Source organism: Xiphophorus hellerii, chromosome 5 (assembly GCF_003331165.1).
Source record: "Xiphophorus hellerii strain 12219 chromosome 5, Xiphophorus_hellerii-4.1, whole genome shotgun sequence".
Lineage (NCBI taxonomy): Eukaryota > Metazoa > Chordata > Actinopteri > Cyprinodontiformes > Poeciliidae > Xiphophorus > Xiphophorus hellerii.
Window position 1 is genome coordinate 4,627,139 of NC_045676.1, and position 23,413 is coordinate 4,650,551.

General features: G+C 37.8%; 2 protein-coding genes across 3 annotated transcripts; one reads left to right on the top strand and one right to left on the bottom strand.

Moving 5' to 3' along the window:
- Positions 1-834: 834 nt before the first annotated feature.
- Positions 835-7,389, top strand: tmem184c (transmembrane protein 184C). Its single transcript, XM_032562205.1, has 10 exons — positions 835-1,446; positions 2,248-2,378; positions 2,469-2,505; positions 2,636-2,841; positions 3,723-3,797; positions 3,887-3,980; positions 4,060-4,172; positions 4,263-4,362; positions 4,448-4,619; positions 5,672-7,389. Exons 1-10 carry the CDS (start codon positions 1,330-1,332, stop codon positions 5,968-5,970), a joined length of 1,344 nt encoding a protein of 447 aa, XP_032418096.1. The 5' UTR covers positions 835-1,329; the 3' UTR covers positions 5,971-7,389.
- On the bottom strand, positions 7,387-23,398 carry prmt9 (protein arginine methyltransferase 9). Of its 2 annotated transcripts, none has more exons than XM_032562203.1 (13): positions 23,287-23,398; positions 20,344-20,543; positions 19,681-19,829; positions 19,354-19,590; positions 18,315-18,482; positions 18,141-18,243; positions 16,472-16,581; positions 16,101-16,293; positions 15,015-15,198; positions 12,966-13,650; positions 10,577-10,730; positions 8,330-8,452; positions 7,387-8,200 (listed from the first exon to the last, which is right to left on the bottom strand). In XM_032562203.1, the coding sequence occupies exons 2-13, from the start codon at positions 20,539-20,541 to the stop codon at positions 7,961-7,963; spliced, it is 2,544 nt and encodes an 847-aa protein (XP_032418094.1). In that variant the 5' UTR covers positions 20,542-20,543; positions 23,287-23,398; the 3' UTR covers positions 7,387-7,960. The 2 variants fall into 2 exon arrangements, with proteins under 2 accessions (XP_032418094.1, XP_032418093.1); XM_032562202.1 differs by lacking the exon at positions 23,287-23,398 and adding an exon at positions 20,924-21,807.
- Between the last annotated feature and the right edge of the window lie 15 nt (positions 23,399-23,413).

A 23,413-nucleotide genomic window follows, 5' to 3' on the forward strand; every position in this document is an offset into this window, starting at 1 on the left:
TGGCAATGTTCTCCGGGTAATTGTCCGAAGAAATGGCGGATCCGCGAAACAGGAAGTGTGGGCACGCAGCTTCTTCGTTTTCTAGATGTTAATAGCGATTAGCAAACATTACTGCCACCAACAGGTAAGAAATTAAAATAACTGCAGGAATAACAAGAAAGAAAATCTTAAAAATTAATAAATTTCGGGGGGAGACGATATCACTATACAAAGGAGTTCTTTGTAGTGCCTAAGGTTGTTTGGAAGGTTTTGTAAAAGAAAGGAAAACCAGATAACAATCAAACAATATTCAGAAGTGAGCACTTTTTATAACAAGAAAAAAATAGAAATTTGATAAATAAATAAATAAATAAATAAATAAATAACAGCTTTAAACGTTTTAATAATATGAAAACGTTTGGTGAACATCAGGTCCGAATATTCTAGGTTGGACTTTCAGACTACGTTCACCGGACGTCGTTCAAAGATTTGTTTGCTACCTGGGAAATAATTAATTAATTGCATTTATTATTAATTAGAATTAACAATAAAACATTCTTATATAACACTTTCAAATATTTATATTTGATCAAATTTATTTGGAAAAACGATAGATAGATAGATAGATAGATAGATAGATAGATAGATAGATAGATAGATAGATAGATAGATAGATAGATAGATAGATAGATAGATAGATAGATAGATAGATAGATAGATAGATAGATAGATAGATAGATAGATAGATAGATAGATAGATAGATAGATATTTGTTTTTTTGCCTCTACTTTACTTCATTCGGCGAATTGACAACGAGCGGACCCACTCAGTGTCCAATCAAATTGAATGGCGGAAGTGTAACCAAAGAAACCCGGAAGAGGATGTTTAGTTACGGTTACTACTTGATAAGAAACTTTTAGTACCTACCAACGTTAACTTGGTTTAAAGTCTGTTATTGTTTTTTTTAAAAAAAAGTATACAATGATTTTGTAGTTTTTAATCCGACGTGTTTATTAGTCTGTAGCTTTAACTCTTCCAGGAAGCATGGATCCTCGATCGGTTTGTTTACATGGTGAATCAGCTGACGAGCTAACGTTAGCAAACTTGAGTCACATGAGTTGTTAATAAAATACCAGCTGCACCTTCTTAAGTGAAACGCGGAGTTAGAGAAGGACTTACCGCGTAGATGTAGAATAGAAAGATTTGCTGGGAAAGCACTAAGTGAGACATTTGGGGTATGTTAATGGGAGACTAACTGCTACAGAAGCTAAAGGCTTTAGCTACAGGTTCCTGTGTTTGTCATCGGATCGGGGGACTGTTTTAAAGGCCCTGTGGTGACTGCATGACAAGATGCCTTGCTCCTGTGGGAACTGGAGAAGATGGATTCGGCCGCTGGTCGTTGTGTTGTATATTTTGTTGCTAATTGTCGTCTTACCGCTGGTCATCTGGGAGCTACAGAAATCTGGGGTAAGTTCATTTTCATTGTTCATAATTATTTCAACCTAATAATTAGGTTCCCACAACACATTATATGCAACACGTAATGGTTATTGTGATACAAAGACTTAAGAAACATATTTAATAAACAGCAAATTAATTTAGTTGTACGTTTTTAAACATGGAATATTGTACCTTTTTACTGTTCAATTCTTTATAGAGTAGCACCGGTGTAATTAGTTAGGCAATCTGCTCAGGTAGTCAGCTTCTTAATAGACATGCTGCGTGTATTCTGTTGTGTTAAACACAATTAAGTCAAGTTCATTTGTACAGCACATTTCATCAACAAGGCAGTTCAAAGTGTTTTACGTAATAAAAACATTATATAGTCATCAATTATGAAATAAGTAATAACCATTACAAATATTAATAGTCAAAATATTGATCAATGATCCAGTTACCACTAATCAAAGATAACTCTAATCAGGTGGATTTTTAGTCTTGATTCAAAGGAACTCAGTTTCAGCTGTTTTGCAGTTTTCTGGAAGCTTCTTCCAGATTAGAGGAGCATAAAACTGAATGCTGCTTCTCCATGTTTGGCTCTGGTTTGGGGAATGCAGAGTAGACCAGAACCAGAACACCTGAGATTATGTGTTAAAAAGCTTATAAATTTTTAATCTGAAAGTTTTCCAAAACTCTTTATCCTTTGAAGTTCAGTCATCAGCTGATGGCTAGCTGTTGCGTTGCTAGTCTGTATGTTATGAAAGCTGACCCAAATGAAATCTGACTCACTATATTTCTATTTATGCAATTTTCTTCATCTAATAACAGGTTGGAACTCACAACAAAGCATGGTTCATTGCTGGGATTTTTGTTTTCATGACCATACCTATATCATTATGGGGCATTCTCCAGCATCTGGTGCACTACACCCAACCAGAGCTCCAGAAGCCTATTATCAGGTAAGACACGTCTGCTACAAAAACCCAACAAAGTACTGAATTTTTTAAACAATATTTTTACTATTCTCACAATTGTTTTTATTATTTCAGGATATTATGGATGGTCCCAATTTACAGCTTGGACAGCGTGAGTCAAATTATTTAAAAAAAAAGTGTTTTTATTTGACATGCATAGTTCTTAAATATGATTATAAGAATAAGAAGTATGACATTCTCTGCAGAATTGCCTGAGGCAGTTGTCTTTTGTTTTTTTCCAGTGGATTGCGCTAAAGTACCCCAGTATAGCAATTTATGTGGACACGTGCAGAGAATGCTACGAGGCCTATGTCATCTATAACTTCATGACTTTCTTGCTTAACTACCTGGAGCGTCAGTATCCCAGCTTGGTGATGATACTGGAGGTCCAGGAGCAGCAGAAGCATCTCCCACCGCTCTGCTGCTGCCCACCTTGGCCAATGGGAGAGTGAGTTCCATTAATAATATAATAATAATAATAAAACCAGTTTTACAGTTGTAACAAAAAAATATGACGCTTCCCACTGTGATACTATTAGTTAAAGCAGTGGTCCCCAACCACCGGGCCGCGGACCGATACCGGTCCGCAGACCAATTGGTACCGGGCCGCGCAAGAAATAATGAACTACTTCTGGATCTTTTATTTTGAAAATCCTAAACCGGATTTTACCGGTTACGTCTTGCGCGTCAAAGTTGAGCCAACTTGCAGCAGAAACAAAACAACATCGGAGTACTGCTTATTAAGTAATCATAAACAAGTGTAAATAACTCTTTAAACAAGTTTGGTAGTCTGGTGATTTTCCACAATGTGACGAAGGAACGATGTCAGCAACTTTAAGAGAGACATTAAGAATGGCAGTCAATCAATCTGGGAAGGATCATAAAGGCAATTCCAGAAAATTTTGAACGCAACAGAACTTTGGTTTAATTTGGCTTATTGCAGCCACAACACCTGGACATTTTTCAGGTAGTAACCATGAACTTATCAGTTTGTTATAATCATTATAAGGTTATCCATGTGACTACTGAATTTGTTAATTGAATAGTTTGTTGTTGTTCACGTCAGACAACACTTCACACTTACTGAAGACCACCTGACTTTTTTAATGTAATATTTAGGTCTTGTATGTGAAACATTTATATACATTTTAATAGACTAGGCTAAAACTTTCCACGTAGCATTTGCTGATACATTTATTTAATTTTATAATTTCTAATTCAGTTTGAATATTTCTTACTTTGCGTTTCTGATGATTTTTACGAAGGCTTATGCCCATTGGTAGTTTGGCCTCGTCTTTAATAACTTTTTCTCTTTTCTTGTTTAACCAGGGTGCTGCTGTTGCGATGTAAACTGGGAGTCCTGCAGTACACGGTGGTAAGACCCGTCACAACAGTGATCGCTTTGTAAGTAAATTCTAATTTTGTGGCACCCTGTTCATTCTTAACTCTAATTATTTGGCATGTGATATAGTGATGCGTGTGTTTCTTCCTAGGATCTGTCAGCTGTGTGGCGTTTACGACGAAGGCAATTTTAGCTTTAAAAATGCCTGGACATACCTGGTTATTTTCAACAACATGTCACAGCTGGTAAATATGTTGCTGTTCTTTCAAATAATTGGCTGCATGAAACTTTAGGTTTTTGTTGACATTTCTCATTTTGTTCCAGTTTGCAATGTACTGCCTGGTTCTGTTCTACCGGGCTCTGAGGGATGAGCTGAGTCCCATCAAACCAGTGGGGAAATTTTTGTGTGTCAAAATGGTGGTGTTCGTCTCTTTTTGGTAAATCTCTCTTTATTACTGATATTTCATGTCAACGTATAGATAATCTGTATCTGTTTGAGGAAACCGAGGCTTTGTAAATGTTCCCAGGCAAGCTGTGCTGATTGCTTTGCTGGTAAAAGTGGGAATAATCTCAGAGACACGTACCTGGGACTGGCAGAGTGTGGAGGCTGTTGCTACTGGCTTACAGGTAGGCAACATTGTTAAAACGCAGCTGAAATACCTAATCATTTAACACTGTTGTGAAACAAACCAAGCTGCATTGTTTCCTTCAGGATTTCATCATTTGTGTCGAGATGTTTCTCGCAGCCATCGCTCATCACTTCAGCTTTACCTACAAACCTTACATCCAGGAGGCAGAGGAGGTCTCCTGCTTTGACTCTTTTATGGCCATGTGGGACATCTCAGATGTCAGAGCAGATATTTCTGAACAAGTTCGTAATGTTGGTAAGTCCTTCATGTTCGCTGATTTGCAGGTGCATCTCATTGAACTAGAAAATTATGAATCAGTGAATTTATTTCCATAAACTTATTCAATGTTATAGCTCATTATATAGAGTCATAACACAAAGTGTGATGATATATTTCAAAAACAATGTTGCCAAATTCTTTGATTAAAATGTGATTCATTGCAGTGAGTCAGTTAATTCCATACCTTGCAATTAACACAGAGATTGATTCTCACCACTAATTAATATACAAGCAATAAAAAGGGATTTTTAGTCCAGGCACATGAAAAAATTCGAATGTCATGAAAAAGATTTCATTACAGAAAGTGAGACTCATCTATTATATAGATTCATTACACATTGCGTAAAATATTTCAAGCCTTTACTTTTTGTAATTTTGATGATTATGTCTTACAAAGAATGAAAATCCAAAATGTACCAGAAAGTTAAAATATTGCATAAAATCAATAAAAAAATGTAAACAGAAATGTCAGGCTAATTTATTATTGTTATTAATGTCTTGTGGTAGTAACAAGAATAAGGTAAACTAAAATATAACAAAATTTTATGTTCTGAAAAGTCTCTCACAGACGCTATACAACTGACTTGTTTGAGAAAGTTACAAAAAAATCTCAAAAAAATGTCTTATGTTTTTTAGGCATTCAGCTCATATAAATAATTTTGGTAATTCAGACTTAAAAAGCGAAGTTTACTTTGATTTAACTTTAGATAGTAAGAAAAAAACCTTATTAAATATCTGGTTTCAACTATAAATAACTCTTTCCAAATGTAGGTTTTAGTTAACGTTAGATTGAACTTTATTACCAAACTGTGCAGTTTGAATGTCAAGCACTTTAAAGGACATCATACAGAGATCAAGCACTTTCCAAACCTTGAAAACATCTGTTTGAAATTCAATCATTGGGTAAATACACTTTTAGGGTTGAATTAGTGAAATAAATTCACTAAGATGCACCTTTTCTTCAGACATCTTTGGAAACAAGTTTCGTAAAATCCTTGAATGTGTTTTCTTTGTGGACTCGTTTCTAGGAAGGACAGTCATGGGTCGCCCAAAGAAGTCGTATTTTGGCGAGGCGCAGAATGACGGTGAGCGTTCTGGGCTTCTGTCTTCGGCGTCTCAAGATGCCATCATGGAAGCTGCAAGCAACCAAGGTCAGTACGAGGGGCTTGGAAGAACCCTCACACCGCATTCCTTATCGGCGCCTGCAGGGTTGGACTCGGCTGTGTGGGAAGAAGGCCATGAGGCTAGAACTGACTCAAACCAAGATAATGTAAGGACGAATTATACCAAAGAACCAGAAGAGGCGGATCTCATAGTCATCACTTAGGTTGGTCTATTGTTATATGACTGGGCAGGTCCCAGGTCCAAAGCTTAGGCAAACAAATGACACTAAAGCTGATTGAAATCAGCAAGACATTTTTCAGCCGGTGAAAAATGAAAAGGACCTCTCCGTTAATGACAGCTGTATGAATGTTCTATCGAAGATTGGGTCTTACATGTGTTATTAACACGCATTTTACTATTTTATATTGTATGAGGAAAGGGAGAAAAAGCTTGTGCTCAAAGTTCCCACAATAAATCCATTATAGCCGTTATAAAGCCAGGAGCATGTCTGCACCCAGGATTGTTTCTGTAGCCTTTCAAATCATTCTTTCTTAGCAACGTCTTTATATGAAGTCTGACAGATGAGCAGCTTTCAAATGTTCTTTTTATTAGGATGTTCTGGACTTGCAGGGCTTTATAGCATTCAGGAGGCCACATTAAGGTACTTAAAGGAGAGTTATTATGTAAAGTTGACCTTTAAGTGCTTTATATCATGGTATATTTCCTCATCAAAAACCTACTCGGAGTGTTGTCTTGACTCTTTCATACATGTTTGAGCAATTCTTGTGTCTCCCATGGCAACTATTCGGGGGTGCCTAAATGCTTGGTCATAGCTCTTCTGGACTAGAGACAACTGCAGTTAGCAAACATATGGAACCGCGCGTCTGCTGAGCTTTTGCTAACTACTTCTTAGTGAAAAGCTTCACAGAATGATTATAGACAATATAATGAAGGAGAATTGTTGTCATGATGTCCTGAAGGTGAGCTGTCAGAGAAGGAGCTTTTTAAAGAGACAGATTCCAATTTTAAAATAAAAATGTTTCCAGATCAAGGAATGAAGTAAAAAGGCAACATTTTTCTCTGTGTATGCAAACTGTTTGCATGGGTATATTAGATCAATGCAAGATGAACACACTCAGTGTGTACTGCATTTTATAATGGTGTCAGTAGATACAGAAACACTAAATGTGAGAACATACAGAACTCAACTTGAAGTAGTACAATCAGCTCTCTGTAGTTCAGATACTATAAATGCTTTAGTCTGTACAACTTCACATGTAGTCAGAATCTGATTCATTTTTCCACCCTGGAACCTCTTTCTATTGATTTTTCTCATTAGTTTATCAAATATGGGCAACACCAATTCATTTTTTTCATAACTACATCTTGAATAGATGTTTTTCCCTTTAATATTTTAATTATTTTCCACTAATATGGTGATTAGAACATGGATTTGTTCAGGCCTGCTGACGACATTATTTTCAAAATAACATACAACAACTTGACGTCTATAATCCTGAGCTCATGCATGTTGTTGCCTTTTTTTTATACATAAACCTTACTGGAATATATCAAATCTGATGTAAATACTACACTCATGAAATGTAAAATGTAAATATCAATAAAAAATGACCAAAAACAAGTTTTTCATTGTGTATTAAAAGAATTCCACATGCATTGGTGAATACACTGCAAAAACACAAAATCTTACCAAGTAATTTTGTCTAGTTCCACTGGCAGATTATTTCACTTCTAACTCATACCTTTTCATCAATTCTAAGAAATTATTCACTTAAAACAACCTCCTATATCATTCTGAAAAGTTACTTGTAAGTTAGTTTTGTCTTATTTCAGGTGTACCAAGATATTTGGAGTAGATATTAGACCAAAACTACTTGGTAAAATTCTGTTTTTGCGATGCAGTTTTCATAATAAACATTTTAACATCTGGTCCATAAGGACAATTTCAATGCCACAGTACATTTTATATGTACTATGAAACTATTCATACATAAACATTACTAGAAAATTCTATCGCAGTTCCGTCACAAGGGCACTTAAAAACTTTGTCATGCAGGTCATTGCTAAAAAAAAAACTACAGCTTAATATTTTCTTACCAGAATAAAAAAAACGTGTCATAATAGATTTCCTGCAGTCTCTGTAACAATGGAGCTCTCCTCAAAATGTATAAAATGACGATACCACATAGGTTTTAGTCCATCTGCACAGGAGCGTTGTCTAAATGAGCGGAGATGGAGATGGTGCTCTTGTGCAGCTTCACAGCTAGACGGACCCAGTCTCCAGCTTGGACTTGCAGGGGATCCTGCAGAACGGCAGCGGCCTGCTTCCAGTGGGAGTTCCGGCTGAGGGTGCTGACGCTGACATCCGGGTCCAAATGGATCTGGTACCAGAAGGGAACCGCAGTAACCCTGCCTCCAGAGGTGGTCTGCACCTGTGTGAGATAGGAATCAGTGCGTAGTGGGAGAGTAATTTCACTATAAAACTGTTGTTTTGGGATAAAAACTCCAAAAATAAATGACTCTCTTGACACCTTGGGCTGTATCAATAATGCATGTTTTACCTTGACTTCCCTCTCAGTGTAGTTTTTGTTGACATCCATGAGGTCCAGAACAAAGAGCTCCAGAGCCTCACTGAGATGTCTGCACTCCAGAGTGGAGAAATCCAAAAAAACATGAACCGGAACCTGCAAGATGTGACATTTCATTTGGAAAAACAAGGAGCAGGTTAGGATGTATGAGCTTTCTCTAATTCACATGGGAGCAAAATTACACACAGGGCTGGTAAATAAATAATATAGAAACCAATTCAAATACATCTTATTTCTGACACAAACAGTGGGCAAACATCCAGCTGGTGATTAAAGTTTAAGTTGCTAAGAAACATTTATCCAAATAGTAGTAGGGGTGTATGTAAATATTTGAACCCAAAATCTCCAAATGCATATAACATGCATACAGAGGATGAATGCATGTAAACTTCTTGGTCTTGGCTGCTGTTTCAGATTATGAGCATATACTCCTTATTTATGTAACTTTCTCTAATGGAGCAAAGATGTGTTTTATGTGATAGTAGGGCTTAGATGTGCCTACCATTGATGGCTTCAAAGAGAAGACATCTGCTAGAACAAACAGCCGTCCCCCATGAGAGGTCAGCAGACTTACGAGCGCAAACATGGCGCTGGAGGAAAACTGGTATTTCCAGACCAAATAAAGAAAAGGAATTTGTAGGAATTTGGCAGCTGGGAAGCGCAAATCCAAGAGGAGCAAAGAAAACACAATTCTAGACATCAGTATTCTGGGAGAATTGCTTGCTTAACTGGAAAAGGCATTAGTTGAAATATGGTTTTCTTTGGATATTGTAGTGCAACAGTCCATTTACTTAGAGTGGTGTTAAACCAACCACAGAAAATCCTGTATATGTTCAATAATATGTGTTAATGCTGATTATTCAACCTTAAGAAAGCATGTAAAAATGTAATCTCGTAGTACTAACGAATTAACTGAGCACTTCCGAACATCCGATGTCTGTCTTAAGGCAATATATATAAGGTATACTAAAAAGTCAAATCAGATATATACCCTAAACATTGTTTTAAATGGGATTATTAAAATAGCTGCAACCATAATTCCCATGGTGCAGTAATGCTACTTCTCTAGATGGAAATGTTTTTGATTATATGTTTTTTATATCTACAACTGACTCTTAAAAGTTACTATTTGCAGACTATGCTACCTTTCTTTCTTCATTTTCCATATTTATACAAAAAAGGTTCAAATCATTCTACAAAATAGCTTTTTGTAATAAGAGGATTCACTTTGTTTTAAAATCTGAAAATAGAAATACATTTTAGTTGCATTTTGTTAGCTTTCATAAAAATGTTTAGAAAATTGTTTTTTGCAGCTCTAGGCAAATGTTATTTTGTAGTAGAGGGGACAAAAGAGGTTCTTTAAATAGAAAAGTCATTGACCTCTGGCTTAGAAAAATACACAACCTAAAGTAGAAAATGCTTCAGCATTGCCTTCTTATACACACAGCACCATAATCTGGAAATCATCTCTCTTTGTAAGTCAGCCTACTGTGGATTGTTTTGAGGAAAATTTAACAAAAAAACCATTGGAATGTCTGAGATGCTAAATATGCACCACTGCTACTTTATCTCTTGCTACACAATGCAACTCCTTTGTCTGCTCCGATGAAGCCTCAATCACCTCCAAATTGAATGTTAAGTGTTTCTACTTTAACTGATTCACCTGATAATATTTTAGGTATCTCAGAGCACAAAGAGCTAGCATTCATTTTTCATCTTCACCATGATCAGGAGTTCGGGAGAGAAAATAAAACTAAACAGTGAGGTCTATACACCTAGTGTGTGAAACCAAAGTCAAATTCTTTGATTCTGTCCATAAACTTGGTCAATAAACCTCAATCTGATTCTAAAAAGTTATGTATCCTGTTTTAAGGAAAAAATAAATTCTATGTCCATCATTATTTTACACTAAAAACATTGACCAATCAAAAGTCAGACATGGCAAGACTTAAAATTCACTATATGCATTCAATTTCCCCACATTTGGACAAACGGTGTTTTCAATACCCAAACATTTTATGGCAGCGTAAGGAAAAAAACACGAGGCTTTAATCTAATTAATAATGTATGACTCAGAATAAAAAGTGGAACAAGAAATTATCAAAAATCATCTTAAAAATTGAATGCTGAACTGAAAATGCAACTTTAGGACCTTTACAAGCAAAGTAAACATTTTAAAAGTTAAAGCCAGTTGATGGAGGACTCTAAAGGAATACTTACAGTGAACTGATTAATGAAAGGAGCAATATTAAATCCCAGAGTAGGTTCCCGGCCCTGGACAGCACTTTCCAGCAACAAAGTGTCAGACTCCACAAGCATACCGTATACAACAATCTTCTCTGGGAAAATACGCCCTCCTTCTTCCAGTAGAAACCTAACATGGTAAACAAGAGAAAAATAAAGAAATGCACATCTTTTACAAGCTTTTTATGTCAACATTCCTGGAGTGGAGTCCTTTTAAAGCGACTTTTTAAAGTATATTTACAAAATTTCATCTATGGAGCCTTAAAAACTACTGAATGATCAAAAGACAGACAGACAACTTTCAGACAAGTGGTGTCCAAACTTTTTGCAACAATTGTCCAAAGTACTCAAGGGACAAAAATGTTCTTTTCCCCATTTAAAAATCCAATTCTTTCTCTTGTACCAACACAATAAACTAAACCTGCAATATTTTATGTTTGCCTTAATATTATTAAACCTTTTGCGGTAATTACTTTCGATTCTGCTGGTCTATAAAATGTTTTTAGCTTATTCACATGTACAAAAATGAGAATTTTCTTCTAAAACCTTTGCTGTATTTACCCCTGCATAATATATCACTGTATCCAAGTCGAGTAAAAAGTGGTTGGATGTATGTGGCACGACTGAAAATAGAGGGGAAAAAAAGTAAAAAATGAAAAAAAAATTGTAACATGTTCTGTTTAAGAAGATATAACCTTGTCATTAAAAATCTCATTCTAAAAAATCTCAGGCGAAATTTGTACCATACTCGAACTGTGGTTGGGTCCACACAAAATTATCCCAAGGGCCATAAATTGCTCCTAAGCCGCACTTTGGACACATCTGATTTATACATGGGATCTAAAAATATATTTACATTTATATATACACTGCCTGGCCAAAAAAAAAGTCGCCACCTGGATTTAACTAAGCAAATAGGTACAAGCCTCCTATTGGATAAGTACTGCATAGGCGATTATCTTTCAGCTGGCAACAAGTTATTTAACCCCAGCTGATGCAATGAGTAACTCCTCATTTCTTAAACAACCATGGCAAAAGACACATCCTGTGGTCGTGGAAAAGACGTTAGTCTGTTTAAGAAGGGTCAAATCATTGGCATGCATCAAGCACAGAAAACATCTAAGGAGATTGCAGAAACTACTAGAATTGGGTTAAGAACTGTCCAATGCATCATTAAAAACTGGAAGGATGGTGGGGAACCATCGTCTTCCAGGAAGAAATGTGGTCGAAAAAAAATCCTGAATGATCGTGATCGGCGATTACTTAAACGTTTGGTCAAATCAAATCGAAGAAAAACAACAGCAGAACTCAGGAGTATGTTTAATTGTGAACTCAAAAGCATTTCCACACGCACAATGCGAAGGGAACTCAAGGGGTTGGGATTGAACAGCTGTGTAGCCGTAAGAAACCTCTAATCAGTAAGGCTAACCAGAAAAAAAGGCTTCAGTTTGCTAGGGAGCATAAAGATTGGACTCTGGAGGAATGGAAGAGGGTCATGTGGTCTGATGAGTCCAGATTTACCCTGTTACAGAGTGATGGGCGCATCAGGGTAAGAAGAGAGGCAGGTGAAGTGATGCACCCATCATGCCTAGTGCCTACTGTACAAGCCTGTGGGGGCAGTGCTATGATCTGGGGTTGCTGCAGTTGGTCAGGTCTAGGTTCAGCAACATTGTGTGCCCAAAGAATGAGGTCAGCTGACTACCTGAATATACTGAATGACCAGGTTATTCCATCAATGGATTTTGTCTTCCCAAATGGAACGGGCATATTCCAAGATGACAATGCCAGGATTCATCGGGCTCACATTGTGAAAGAGTGGTTCAGGGAGCATGAGACATCTTTTTCACACATGGATTGGCCACCACTGAGTCCAGACCTTAACCCCATTGAGAATCTTTGGGATGTGCTGGAGAAGGCTTTGCGCAGTGGTCAGACTCTCCCATCATCAATACAAGATCTTGGTGAAAGATTAATGCAACACTGGATGGAAATAAATCTTGTGACACTGCAGAAGCTTATTGAAACAATGCCACAGCGAATGCGGGCTGTAATCAAAGCTAAAGGCGGTCCAACAAAATATTAGAGAGTGTGACCATTTTTTGGTGGCAACTTTTTTTTTGGCCAGGCAGTGTATAACATAAATACATTCCATACTTTTGCAGAGTGAAAATAAACCCTGACAATAACATGATAATCTGAATATAAGCAAAAAATGTGACTCAATTGCTTATTTTTAAAAGCGAAACCAAAAAAACTGAAACAAGGGGCGTTTTTATCTTGAAATGAAGCAATCTGAACACTCAGGCACACAGATTGGTCATATTTTGAAGCTACTGTGGACTAAAACAAATACTCTAGTCCTGACCTGGCCAGGGAAGCTTTCTCCATCAGCTTCTGCCTAACGAGCCCACATGTTTCCACGCAGTCGAGGATGATGGCGCTCCACAGCTTCTCATGGGACGGCCGCTGTAACATCCCCTGCTCGTCCTCTGTGTGGTTCAGCCAGAACTCCAGATGCTGCTCAGATATGTTGTTGGAGCGAGCGAGTCTCCTCAAGACGTTCTGCTGCTTGCTCTTCTCCACAGTGCTGTAGGCTTTTACTTGACCCTGGTGGGCTGCGATGAGGGAGAGCAGCGAGAAGCCCTCAGACACATCCAGCACGTAGAGCAAACTGCTATCCGCCACAAAGGAAGCCGTGCCAACCGTATTTCGATTTCGATTTTTAACCTTCAGTTCAGAGATGAGCTTGGTCAACGCGGAGCAAAAACTCTGATGGTAATCCTGATTGTTTAAGAGCGCCATCTCTGAATACTCCAGCATGCAGAAGTCTTCGGACTCACTCTGACTCGTCTGGAGGCACGCTAATTCGCTGCACAGTTCCACCTCTGGGTTTGGGTTTGGGATAGGTTTGAAAGAGTTGGGGAAGTCCGTGCGCTTGTCGAGGTAGATTCTGTGACCTTCTCTCAGTACGGCGACGCAGCTGAGCCTCAGGTAGGTGTCTCGGCAGGAAACTTCAACTATCAGCTCATCCAGAGGCTTTAGCCCAAAACCTGCAAAACGGAAAACAGGGAAAACATTTAACTTCATCTGATTATACAGCTACAAAATTAAACGTAATATATTTTTAATCTACAGTCAATTAGGACAGAAACTAACGATTATCTTAGTTATCAATTAATCAATATAAAATTGCCACATTCTGATGATTTTTAATTTAACCCTTTTTTATGCAATAATGGAAATACATTAAGAGATGAAAATGAACAAATAATTCAAGAATACTGGCAAAATCTCATTTTATATATGAGCAAAGTTTAAAATGATGTTTACTTCACAACGGTAGCAAAACAATTTTTTTTTTTCATTTGAAAAACATTTTGAAAACCACATATCCTTTTCATTCCACTTCACAATTCTGCACTTCACAAATGTTGATTTATCATTAAATGAATAATTAAATGAATTTGATCATCCTCATTGTGAAAAGAGATCCAGGAGAGCAGACAATGAGAGGGCTCCTACTGGGATACCATCTGTTCACGTCATCTCGAAGCTCGTCAGACGTATTTGGGGGAAAATGCAGATTTACTGCTCATTAAAATTTCATAAACACTAAAGAGAGTCGCAGAATTTCAAGGCGTGCTGGGTGACGGATGTTTATCATCCCTGGGAAAGGTGGCGCCTCCTTTGAGCCCGTTTGAACTAATTAGCAGAGGAGAGACATGCTGTGCAGTCTGGTCTGCAACTGGGACATGTCACCTAATGTCAGCAGCTCTTCAGCTCGGCGCTCTCTGAAATCACAACAAAGTGAATCAAAAGGCCTTTATGTATCAAGATACTGTACAATAGTCATCTAATTTTAATCTCATATCTTTAATGCAACCTTTTAAGATTACAGAAGTTACTGTAACCGGTGGCTACAATTTTAGCCATTTGTACAAGTTTCCAAATGAGTATAAATGAAGTTCAAATGTTAAACCAACATTCTGTTTGATTTCCAATGATTTCAGAGAGGAAAATCTGTGGACATTGTCTTTTCCTCTGATGGTCAACAATATGTTTTATGAAAGTTTCCCTTTGGGTTTTCTTTACTTTTTTATTCTGTTTCATTTGAGTACTTGATAATTTCCATTTAACTCTGACCTTCTAATTGTAAAAAGGCTCCTAGGCTCAAGAGATGAACTAGTGCCATGTTGAAACATAACAAAGAACCTATTTTTTGGATTATTGGATCTTTAGACACTTTGATACCTGTTACGCCTCCATCTTGACTAAAATATGTGAAATAAACCCCCCCAAAGATCAAAGAGCACAACAAAAGTTTGAAAGATAAAAACGCATGAAGACCAGATGGTGATAAATAATAAAACAAAACATATACTGTGAAAACATAAAGAACATTTGTCCATCATACTCATTGCACTGTGGACAGGGTAGATGGCTTGCTCCCAGCAGGTGTCTTCCTGCGGTCCGGTGGACAGACTGTTCTCCTCGTCCAGGTGGAGCTGGAACCAAACAGCCAGAGCATCCAGCTCTCCTTCCTGAGTGACGGGCAACTGCATCTCTCGCACCTCCCTGGAGCTCAGGCCCTCCAGTTCCTGGGAGTTTCACAATCATCAGAATCAAAGGAGAGACCAACAAGACTTTAACTAGTATTCAAAACAAAAATATCTCCAAAAGGGTGGGTAGTGATGGATTTTATAGACAATGGTGGTCTACACAAGCACAAATACTGCATCTAGTTGTTGCAAACTCTTGTTCAAAGTGGGTGATGTGGACTTAAAGTTTAATCACAATAAAATTGATAAGTATTTATCACTTATTTTCAGGCAACTCTGACTACGTATCAGAGCAATCATCACCCCACAAACACAAATACTGCTATTGAAAAACACAATACACTTCTTTAGGACACCAATCACATGAAAAAGTGAAATTTTAATCACAAAACTGAAAACAAATTTACTGATTTGTTCAGAAAATGGAGAAAATAGTAAAAATAGCAATTCTAACAATACAGACAGATTTTTTGTTGTTTTTTTTCTTCTAAATATCATGAATGGCAATTTAATGTGAAAACCAAAATTCTTATCATGTTTAGGCAATTGCTATTTCAAGGTTATATCAAGTCAGAATATTAATGCTTTCGTTGAAGGTAGCCTGATGACAAAGTCAACAAAAGTTTACTTAAAATCTTCAACTTATATTTGAAGCCATTTAAATTTTCCACTTTAAATATAAATAACATAAATTATTTCAATTTCATAAGCAGGATATTTGAGGAACACTAAAAATGCTTGAAATAACCAAAGGGAATAAAAAAATTGCTTAGTTATTTAAATTGAGGGCATAAATCTCAATGTCACATACTCTGACTTACTTCCTATCTCTGAAATATTTTCTAAATTCGTCTAATAAACTAAAATATAAGAATAATATGTCTGAGATGGTCTGAGATTTTACAATCTGTTTTTGCTTCAGAAAGTGATTTTTCTGTCACCTGAACATTGTTGAAGTCTATGGTGAGGGCCGTGAACGGCTCTGTGAGCGCTCTGTATCCCCCAGACAGCCGGCTCAGCCTCTCTGTGGTGTACGGCTCTGTGGAGTCATCCTGCTCAGGGCTGCAGCTCACCGGACTGCGGAGTTCCCCTGCTGCCGCCATGGACAGACCACCCACCTCTGCAGCACACCACCTGAACCAAAACACAGAGACAAGCAGACAAAACAATGTGTGGGGAGTTCATCTCAGCATGCAATGTAAGACATTTCCACTGTGCATGCTGGTATAATCATTTCAAATAAAATTGAAGCATTTTGACATGATTGCTGTTTGTAAAGAGCAGGGTAAACAAAGTGACCGCAGGAGTTTACCTGTGATGCCGGCGGATCTCCAGGCACTCGACGGCCATACAAAACACAGCGGCTCCAGCAGGGATGACCCGTCCTGTGGCAGAATCTTCTCCAAACTCACCCTCACCCCTCTGCAGAAAATAGTCAATTAAACGTGAACCTCAGAGGAAATCAGGTCCGTGCATGGAAAACAATTGCTGCTTCATAGATTTCTTTTTTTTTTTTTGTCCCCAACCACAAAGCTGATGTTTTACACATCTTAGTGGAGCGTGTTAAGACCATACTAGGGAGAAAAGACATCAATCAGCACTGTTCAGAAAAAAACCCCCAACAACAATTAGGCTGGAAACAAGAGAAAGACTCAGACTCTCTCTAAAAAAACATGGAGCATGATCCTAGGTTTGCCTGAGGTTTGAAGTGAAAGAACAAGAAGACTTCTGGAACAATAACTTTTTGACAAATGAGACCAAATTAGAGACGCTTGGCCATAATGAAAAGCTCCATGTTTGGAGAAAACCAAACAGAGAATACATGCAGTAACAACTCCTACAAATAAACTATTATTAGTGGTTGAGTGCTGCTGACTTGGGGCTTATTTCGCAGCCACCAGACCTGGACACCTGACCATAAACTCCTCTGCATAAAGTATTCGAAGGTAAAACGTGGCACCATCTGTCTTGACTGCTGGAGCTTGGATGAAACTGAGTCATAAACATAAAGTGATGTAATGGCCTAATCAAAATCCAGAGCTCCACCTGATTGAAATGCTGATTAATGAGCTGTGCAAAAATTAATGTCTGCAGACTTCAATGAACCAAAAAGAATGGGACAAAATTCCCCCAGAACCACATGAGAGGCTGATCAAGTCATGCAGAAATCTGGTGAGAGTCACCGCTGATCTACAACCTACTGGGGTGTCCAAACTTTTTGTCCTGAGGGCCAAATTGGCAAGTCTGAACTACTGGGGGGCATAAAATTTATTAAATTATACATGCGAAAATGTGTTTATTGTGATTTATATATATATTTTTTTTAATTTTCCCTTCTGAACAATAAACCGGATTTTTGTGAAATCTGTATATCAATAAAGATCCAAAACATAAAAGAACCTTATTAAAAGAAAAACAGATAATTTCCAATTTGTTTTCCAATTTGTTGGCCAAAGTTTTTACCATTCTTGACCTGTCATCAGAGGCCGAACAAAACCATTCAAAGGGCCACAAACCCCAGGCCACACTGGTGGAAGCTCCAACTTGAGAAATTTTGGCTAAAACATATTTGCAGACAAAGGTATTTTTATCTTAGACAAAAAATGTATATATTATTTGTATAGTTTTGGCTTAATTACTACTACAGATATGTTTTTTTTTTTTTTTTGGAGTCTGAATACTCCAGTTATCAATTAAATTGATAACTAACTTATTCAACAATTATTTCAATAATCTGTGAGCGCTCTGTATCCCCGAGGCAGCATTAATCAGATTTATTGCGATTAATTTGATTAATTGTGATTAATCCGATTAATCGTTTCAGCCCTGCAGAAATGTGTCATCGTATACTGCCTATCTGAAACTGTTTTGCGTTCCAGGGACTTGTGGCATCAAAATTAAAGTTGTCCTTATTCTGCGTGTTAAAGGCATTCCACTCAAAATATCACTTAAAAAATGACCTTTGCTCTGTACAGCGATACCTTTGGAGGCAGGAGGAGGTGGTGCCAGGCATGAATAAGACTCTCTATGATGCCCTCTCCAAACAGCCCTGCGTCCACAGTCTCAGTCACCACCAATGAGACCCTGAGCACAGACAAAAAATTAATATGTGGAGTAATGTCTAAAAATTCAATATCAGCAGCTAGAATTTCTACCTGTTTGGGATGTCTGTTGGTACTTCCATCTCAAGGGACTTCTTATGGAGGATTTTGATGCTCCCCTCCATCCCATTAGCAGCCACCACCTCGCAGGCCAGTTCATACATTGTCTTTGAAAGCTCGCAGGCGTACACCTCAGCAGCACCAGCTTTCTTAGCACACATACTAAACAGACAGAAAACAGGCATCAGAACTGCACTTTTTGTTGTATCTGATTAAGTTACTTAATCAGTTAGTGATTTAGGGTGTTTTCATACCTGATAGACTGGTAGACTGGGTTCGATTGGGGACCAAAAATGTAACATTTGTTACATTTTCAACTGCGGTGATTTGCTTTCACACTACACTGTGTCCAAACTAATTAAAAACCCTTGCCTGTGATGGCACTGGACCAAGAACTACTGATTACAAATTTATTGATGGAACTTGACTTAATGTCGTGTTTTGATTGTTGATTCTATGTTTAATTGTGTTTCTGTGTTTGATAGAACACAGCATATTTGTGTGCTATGATGTAAAGCACACAAATAAAATTTGATTTGATTTTGATTTGATTTGAAGGAAACGACACAAAAACCTATGAAGAAGACACTCAGTGAGATTCCTTCTTCACGTGATGTAAACAAAAATAGTGTAGCAACAGATTTTAGTGGTTGCAGAACTTCTCTTTGTCTCTGGTAAAATACTATGAGCAACTTGTCCCACTAGTGCTAGACATACGGATTTGTTTTGGTTGTATTTACCCAGAATGCCCTGCACTGTAGTCTGCTTCCTGCTTTTGGAGCCAGAGTTCACTTATACCAAACCAAGACGTAGGTTGTTTATTTTTTTGTTGTTGGCTCTAGTGGTTTTTATTTGAAAGTAGTTTGACAGGAAAGAGGGTAATGAGAGAGGGGGAAGACATGCGGCAAATGACGCCAGGCCGGGAGTCAAACCTGCGACCACCGGCACGAGGACTAAGGACTGTTCGCTTTTTAAGACAACTACAACTTTAAAAAATGTTCAGGTCTTTAAATTGTGACGGAAAATGTCTCACCCAAGGATTCCAGTGCCAGTACCTATATCGAGTACGGTTTTGCAGCCATTCTGAACAGCCTTCTGAATGGCCTGCTGGTACTTTCGGTTCCTGCCATGGTCGTTGAGCATGAGGAAATGCCAGCGCTCCACTAGCCAGTTGGCAACACGGTAAAAATTCTCTCTGGCTTCTGGAAAGTCTGGCTTCATCTTCAAGGCCTTGTGGAAATGGCCCGCAGCTTCATCTCTAAATCCCATTCTGTATTGTAAAACAAATGACATTGATCTTGTTCAACTGAATACTGCTGCAAATATTGATAAAAAAAGTCATGAACATGTAATCATGTACCGGAAAAGGTGTTCTCCCATGCTGTTGAGGATGACCTCATCAGCAGGGAAGATTTCCAGAGCTTGTTCGTAGCAGTCGAAGAGTTCCTGAATTCGTCCCACAGAGTCCAACTCTTCGGCCCATTTAAACAGAGTGAGCCTGAAAGAATCCTGAAAAACAACAGCTCTCTGTATTTAGTTCCGCTAAGCCATGTGAACACAAACACAATTTCTGCAAATGGTGAAGAGAACAGAGTGAGAACCACATGGCATGAAGCTAAGACAACATTTCTAGGAGCTGCGTATATAATCATCATCCTCAAGAAAACAATGCTGTATTTTCAACAAATAAAGTTTCCAGTCAAAAGGTGCCAAAGAACATCTAAATTAGCTATCGCTTTGCAAACTCCCCCCCACATTTTAGGAAACAGTGAAGCATTTAAATATGCACAGGTACAGTAGAGGATGCAACTATGAGTAACAGTTTTTCAAAGAGGTACTAATGGTTTTTAGCCATGTTGGGTGTCTCTGGGCATATTTCTTTTATTCTCAACAGAAATAAAAAAAATAATGTACAAAATCAAAGTTATACATTTCCGTTTATACCATACTTCATAAATCTAATTTGATTATAACCACAAAATGTATGCAGGCTGGTCTAGAAAGTATTATACGCATGCTTCACCTGTGCAAAGTCCTTGAAAACAGGTGCAAGGTTGAGCACAAGTAGGTAATGGACGAAAGCTGTTCCATAATCCTGGTTGAGCAGACACTGCTGGGCGCTCTCCAGGGAACTGGAGACCAGCTGGTCCCTGGCAGGGTCCACTCTGCGTCGCCTCCGGGCCCTCCTCCCATGCTTGGGCCTTGCACTGGTATTTGGCATCCCTAAACGGAAGGGAAAGTGAAATACAATATTTCAACTTGCTGTAACTTGCTTTAACTACTTTGCCGGTGCAAATACCATGTTAGGATGCACTCAGATTTTATATAGTTATAGAAATAAGGATTATATTTACTTGGCTTTAAAATAATATCGCCTGCTCACTTTCTAATTTTAAGCTAGTGTCTCTAAAATATTTTTAGTGCTGCTCTGCAGTAATGATTAGTTCAGTTCCGGTTCGGGTTGCAAACTTGAACAGAAACCAGATCAGTGCATTTTAAGGTGAATATTCATTATGCCATCCCATCTTATATATTTATGTTATTCCTGATATCAGAGCACTTTCGGTTCTGTTTCCTAATATTCAGAAACGTGCAACACTTACTCTGAGCAGAGTGAGATTCCAGGCTAGTATATGGGATGAAATTGCAGCTGACCAACACAGCCAAACACAGAAGGCTTATTAATGTTGACAGCACGCAAACCCGACCATGACGTCCATCAGCGGTTAGCCTCACTGTAAACAAAAATAACCCTGACAAACAAAAAGACAGAGGCCGCGTAATAATATCTGCTGTGAATATCACTGCAGCAGTTTATTTCCGTCTTTGGTAATATTATAGTTTTAACACTTATCTGGATGAAACCCGAAGCAGGTTTTTAAAATGAATCACATTTACAAACATCCAACTGAGCGGCGCAGCTGTCCGCTTGAATAGCTGCTCGGTAGCAAACATGTCTCCAATTACACGTTCCGTGCCTTCACTAACAAAAACGGATATTTACTTGCCTAAAGTTAAAAAAGGACAATTTTGCTAGTAGAAGTGTGTTTATAAAGGATTTATTTATTTATATTTATCTACATATTTATCTACAATAAACGTGTCTATCTTAGTTTTGTCTTTGATGACATTGAGATATCGCAATTGAAAGACAAAGAGTACAATTGATCAAGATGGTTCAGTTTTTAGAAACGTGGTCTGAAGGAGCCTCATTTCATCTGTATGTGCCCAGGGTCGCATATCAATAAGGGCATTATCTCAACAGCAAATGACTGATTGGTTACAATTTATAGCTGTATTCAATATCTTATTAGTTATACATTCAAATTCTGCATACCATTAGTAAAAAGCAGTTGTCTTAACGATACACACCCATGTTTAAATGCTAGGTTTGAGACTTACACATAAAGAATGTGAGAAATAATTTTGAAACTTTTTTCTGTACTCATAGTATAATATGCTTTGTTATTACAGAGATTAATTTTTTTAGCATCTATCTATATTTTATCCCAATTGTTATTCTACAGCACTATGTAGTGTTAATTTAGATTTAGATTTACTTTATTCAACAGACTCGTGGTCCACAAAGATGATACATAGACAACACAACATATAAAGAATAAAAGACAAAATAAAATAAAATAAAAATCTTATAAAAGACTTGCATACCAATGTTTCCACAGAGCCGACTGGTATCTTAGCGCACTGAAAGAGTGATGTGACTACATGTTTGTGTTTTATGTAATAAGTAGTGGTGTTGTGCCATTTGGTTCATTATTCACAAAATAATTTTACTGAAAGTTTGTGATTTCTAATAATACTAATATGAATACAGATCTTCTATTGTGAAATGCCACCACCCTATATTATTTCAGTTTGGTTTTATAAATGTCTATAAAAATGAACTTAGAAATTGGATCAAACATTAAATATTGCACAATATGACAGTGAACTACTTTCACTTCTATGCATATTTTTGCAGATGAATAATCTAAGCAGCTGTATTGACACTACTTTTTAGCAGCCTTCTGGGAAGTACTTTATGTTAAATTGCTATTTTGTGTCTGTTTTTTTATATTTAAAGTATTTATATTTAATCTCGGAATGACTGAAATAAATGAATGGTTAGTCGCCAGCAAACACAAAACGGAAATACGAATGACTGAATTCGCACGCACATGGACATACTCTTTGAACATGGCCGCGCATCATTTGTAAGCCAGCAAGCAAGGCGCCGCACAAGGAAGGCGAAATTTATGCTTAATTTCGAGATAGAGACCCACACCGACCATGTGATTGATATAAACATAGCAGAGGTGTTTCCGTACAAACACACACACACACACACACAGAGAGAAAGGTTTTCTTACATGTTGGTTGTTCTCGATATGCATTTATTGTTCAGTGCTGCCCTAATGACCACGATTACTAGCACTAAAATAAACATTTAAATAGATTCATCAACGTTAGTTGAACGCAAACTACAGTGGTAGCATTGTTACCTTGCAGCAAAAAGGCAACAGACTAAGCAAACTTAGCCTGGGATTTGTTTCTGTATGAAGTTTGTAAGTTCCCCTTGTACATGAATGGATTGTGTCACAGAGGGACACATATTTGCACACACAAAACTAAGGACAAGCCCCAAACTGTGGAAGGAAGCGCAGTACCAGAAGAGAAACCACGCAAGCATCTATCAAACATTTTACGCGCTAAACACCTCCCTTCTCCACCTCCCCATGACTTCAACCGGGCCAACCACCGGCTGGCTGTAAAGGGGCGCACCTTATTAAGTTTTCTACACGCTCTCAGATGTCAGACTTTCTCAATCTGTCACTTTACTAGGTGGAGTTCCTTTAATGGACAAAGGGAAAACGAGGCACCGCATCCGTTACTTTTTAAAAACATATATTTTAATTGACTTTCTAATGAGTCTCTAACTTAAAGGCTCGTTGTTGAACGGTCCTACCTGTTCGCCCTTCGTGGTTTTATTTGACAGCGGTGGAGCGGGGAGCAACACCCATGCAGCCGAGTCAGAAGTTACAATGCTAACAACTGTTAGCTGCTGCTTCTGCTACCTCACAAAGCGATGGTCC